The 4,778-nt window shown below is 51.6% G+C and overlaps 1 protein-coding gene across 1 annotated transcript; it reads right to left on the bottom strand.

Annotated features, from left to right (window-relative positions):
• Positions 1-952: 952 nt before the first annotated feature.
• Positions 953-2,449, bottom strand: LOC145813737 (uncharacterized). Its single transcript, XM_082909646.1, has 3 exons — positions 1,892-2,449; positions 1,708-1,806; positions 953-1,412 (listed from the first exon to the last, which is right to left on the bottom strand). Exons 1-3 carry the CDS (start codon positions 2,417-2,419, stop codon positions 1,128-1,130), a joined length of 912 nt encoding a protein of 303 aa, XP_082765772.1. The 5' UTR covers positions 2,420-2,449; the 3' UTR covers positions 953-1,127.
• Positions 2,450-4,778: the final 2,329 nt, after the last annotated feature.

Raw genomic sequence — 4,778 nt, 5'->3', positions numbered from 1 at the left:
TTGAACAAGTACGTTAATCCGACTCTCATTTTGATCAAAACTGTTTTAGTAGAAAGCAAAAACGAAGAATGGTTAAAATGATGAACTAGGGGCACAGTTGAGCCAGGCGTTCTGTCTTTCCCCCGCCATCGACGTACTTGCCAGAAAAGCGCTCTGCCCGCCAGAAGAAATAGCTGTGAGCTAACGGCATCGGGCATGAACCCACACCTTGTTATTTATCCATCAATCACCCCGGGGAGGGATGAAAAATGAGAGATTGAAGAATAGAGAGGTGTAAGTTGAGAGAAAAGTGAGGAAAAGGGTTTTGAGAGAAAATCCGAGCCTGAGAGTCGAGTGATGTGAGGATCACAAATCAGAAAGGGTGGGAAACAATATCCAGATTGAACTGGCTCCTCGTGGTCCGAGGTCTCCCATCTTCGTTTACGCGTCTGTGTGTCGTGTCTCTTTCATTCGACGGTCTCGTCTTTTGTTTTGAGTCTTTCCTGAGCGTGTCTCGTTGTGTTTAGGTCGTGTACCTCTTTATTTGAGTCCTCCCCGCTGTGTTCGGTTGTAGGCTCGATATCCCGGTTTGAAAAACCCTCATTCGATTTCGAAAATCATTTATGCTCAGAATGCTGTGCCATTCCCTACATTTGAACATGTTTCGACTCCAACCGGTTCCATCTTTGAGGTCCGTCCTGTTAGATTGGGCTGCTTGTTTGAGAATTTGCCGTGTGCAGAATGAATCGAATGCTGTGTTATGGGCTGTGTGCAGATTAATCCCCAACAGAGTAAGGGCTGTGTGTCCAGAATCAGGCAGTGGGCTGCTTGGGTTATTTTGCTGTTGGCTGTCTAGTTATCTGATTATTACAGTGCAAGTGTTCAATTTTCAGACAACCAATCAGTTCCATTTACATTGAGGTGTAACATGATGAGATGCGATGCAATGCATGAAATGTGTCAATGTAAACACTTTTTCAGATAAAAAGTCCGTTTCATTTCATTATCTTTTCAAATGTACAAATTTTGGAAACAAAATCTGCCTGTGGCAGTACAAGGTAATCTATCTACCAGCCAAAAAAGAAAAGTACAAGAAAGAAAGAAAAGATAGCAAAAATCTGCATCTGTGTCAAGCACTCCAAGGGCCGTCAGTCTGTCCTAGTCCTCTTCCTGGACGAGGGTCCAGGAGCATCATCAGCGTCGTCGTCAGAGCCCGAGCTAGAACCGTCTCCGGTCTCCTCCTCCGATGACCCTGCCTCCGCCTCTGACTCCTCGTCATCATCATCGTCCGGGACTGGAGCTCGCGAGCTACTCCCGACGTGAGTACGCCCTCCCCTGGTACGGGGAAATATCCTGCCCTCCTTATCTCTCCCCCGAGCAGGGACAGAAGGTCTAGCTGGAGCACCTCCTACCATGGGAATCTGGAAAGGAGGCTGAAAAGGTACACAAAAGGGAAATGCATCAGTATGCCGTGAGCAGTTCAACAGTACAGAATGCAATGTCGAGGACAGTGTATGTATGCCGTGAGCAGTTTATCAGTGCAGAATGCAGCGTGTGAGTACAGCGTAAGAATGCTGTGAGCAGTTTATCATCGCAGTTTAATAGTGCAGAATGCAGTGTATGCAGTGTGTTAGATACTGTGAGATCAGTGTATCAGGTGTCATGCCGTGCATCAGATTATGCAAAGCAGTGTATGAATGGTTTGAGGCTAGTGTCAGAAGAACATACCGGTATGCTGTAGACGGCTAGGAGGTCAAAAGTCCGCTGGAGCATCCCCATCATCGAGGCATTCATCGCCAACGACTGACGGGTGTACTCAGAAGAAGCCTGCAAAAGAATCAGATGCATCAATATTCTATGGAATATCAAGTAAACTGAAATGAATGACTGTACAAAATGCAGTAGAACATACCGGCGGCAAGTCGGGGATGTCAATGAACTCATGACCAGCCGGTGGAGGGGCGAAAGGGATCTGATAGGTCGACCCACCCTGCCCCTGGAAAGTCAGTACAGCAGGCAGGGCAGGCCAGCCAGCTCCCCGTCCTCCCTGCACTCTACCCCTACCACGGACTCGGGCCCTCCTCGAAGATCCAGCCCCTGCTCCCGCTCCGGCCCCAGCCGCCGATGCTACAGGCCTAGCTCCCTCTGCTCGACGGCCGCTCAAGGGACGCATCAGGTACGTCCGCACGTACTCCTGATAGTCGCCGGTGCCTCGGAAGCCGGCCTCCTCCCAGCCGATGGAGTAATCATCCAGCTGCTCAGGGGTCAGCCCCTCGGTCTCCCTCATCTCTGCAGGAGGGTGAACCGGGACTATCTGCTCAGGTAACCCAAGGGTCGGGCGTAGAAAACGCTCCCCCAGGTACCAAGCCCGACAGACCGGGCCCTCTAGCAAGATCCGGAAACGCGAGGTCTCCTCAGCACCAGGGAACCGACCCCGCATCACCGACGGCAAGGAAGCCCATGGCCGCCATGTGATCTGAAAATGACAGACAGTTTGTTATCTACTGTTATTGAAACATGCAGTGGGAAAGCGAAGCTAAATGAACTGAAAGTAAAGCATACCTCGGCCGGGGTGATGGTGTCGAAATATCGGCGGAAGAAGCCGAATGTCTCCCGTGGTCGCCGGGTGCATCTCCCGTCGAAGCGACTCGAGAACGGGACAGCCGGAGGAGGCTCCGCAACTGGCACAGGTGCAAGCCTAGGAAAGTAGGCGTAAACCCACAACTGCAAAACAGATGTCAGTATGACCGACAGAATAAAGCAGAAATGGCAGAGCCGTGTTTTGTGCAGTGTATTGTGTGCAGTGTACAGTGTGAACAGTGTACAGTCAGTGTAAAGCAGAATGTATGTGTGTGCCGTGTGTACAGTATACAACAAGTATAGAGCAGACCACAGTGTGTGCAGTGTACTGAGTACATAAAGTACGAGACAGGAATGAAAAAGTGGAGAAGAAATGTACCTCCCAAGCCCGCCAGTAACCTCCAAGCAGCTGGCCGCTGCCACGAGAAGCCGAGCTCATATATCCGTACAGGGTGGCCAGAGCAGCGCCGCCCCAGTCATAGTGCAAGATATCCCGGACGTCCACCAGTGCGCTGAGAAGGCAGAGAGGCACGGTGTTCGCCCGGTCGGCGAAGATAGTAGTCCCGAACAAGAACATGAGGAAGCCGCGAGCATACCTCTCCTCGTCCTCTGGGGTCATCTGCACCTCCTCCAAAACGGGCTGGACCCGAAACTGTGTCTCGAACCAGGAGTACCGCACGAAGCCTGGACGAGCTAGTGGTGGGGCCTCCCCCAGTAAATGGACCTGAGCGGCGGTCCACTCATCCATGTCGGTGTCGAAAGGGATCAGATCCCCCCTACCCCGATGCCTGTGAGCATCGAGAAGTCATAAGGGGTCATCGTCATGTCCCCTGCAGCAGAAAAATGGAAAGAATCGGTGGTGTCCCACCATCTCTCCGCCAGAGCGGCAAGGAGAGGCCTGCATGTGGACAACCTAGAGAGCCCTCGGCAGAAGGTGCCGAAGCCCGCTCGGTCCACGATGCGCTGGACCGCATCAGGGAGCTCATCATACCACTCCCGCGCACCAGTATTCCCATACCCGCGAATGGTATGGGAACCCTCCTGCAAACGGAAAATGACAATTGCAAGACAACATTCAAAATGCAGTTTTGAAAAGACAGATATGGCATGTATGCAAGTTTGTCAGATTCAGGCAGATACCGGGTGCCGGTGTGCTTACAGTAAAATACGTGTGCTGTGTCAGCGTGTTTAGGCGTTTCAGAACAGATATGGCATGTATGCAAGTTTGTTAGGTTCAGACAAATACTGGGTGCCAGTGTGTATGCAGTGGAATACAGTGTGTGCCGTGTGTTTGAGTAATTCAGGGCTAGTGCAGTGTGTGTGCATGTGTCAGTCTCAAGCAGATATCAGTTGTATCTATGTTTACAGTCAACTACGGTCTACGGTATATCAGATTTCAGCAGTTAGAGAATACAACTAACTATGGCAGTTTTGTATCCTACATTGCAGAAAGTAAAGCAGAAAGAAGAAAAATTACCTCGGAAGTGCCGAATGAAAGGTGGGAGGTAGGCTCGCGCAGCAGTAGCTCAGGCGCCGCGTATCTCTCAAAGCTCCGGAACTGACGCAGGCCGTCTGGGGGCAGAACGTGGATCGCCGGCCGGTAGGTCGCCGGGTCGAACGGGTGCTCGCTCAGTGGTAAGAGCTCGACCCCGAGATCCATCTCGTGGTCCGAGGGAGTCCCGCCACGTGGAATGTCGTCCGCCATGTAGAGAATGGTGTGGAAAAGGCCGGAAAAGGAAAACCGAGCCGGAATGTGAAGAGTCAACTGAAAAGTCAACTCCCGAGAGGGTCGGAAATGGCCGGGAAGGCCGGAATGTGAAGAGGCACGGAAATGAAGAGCAAAGTGAGGGGAACAAACCCCGAAAAGGCTAGAACGCCAAACGAGGCACCGAAACGAAAATGTGATCGGTGGAAAACGTCCGAAACGCGAAGAGAAACGCGAATCCGACGACGAAACGGGCGTAGAACGCAAAGAAATGGACGAAAAAGGAGAGGGAAAAGCTCTAGAGAGAGAGTATGGGGATTTTCGGCGTGAGAGAAATGAGGAAATAGGGCTTGAAGCCCTATTTTATAACACTCGACGTGAAAAGACAAAACTGCCCCGCATCAGCAACTGTTTGCCGGTCGGCAATGTTTTGTGCCGGCCGGCACTTTTTTGTGCCGATAGAATTGTTTTTGTGCCGATGGCCAGCCGGTGGCCTCCCCTTTCGGCCGGTGGG

Source organism: Camellia sinensis, chromosome 15 (genome assembly GCF_055761805.1).
Source record: "Camellia sinensis isolate YWXY chromosome 15, ASM5576180v1, whole genome shotgun sequence".
Classification (NCBI taxonomy): domain Eukaryota; kingdom Viridiplantae; phylum Streptophyta; class Magnoliopsida; order Ericales; family Theaceae; genus Camellia; species Camellia sinensis.
Note: the sequence above shows the minus strand (reverse complement) of the source record. Positions and strands in the feature narration are given on the sequence as shown.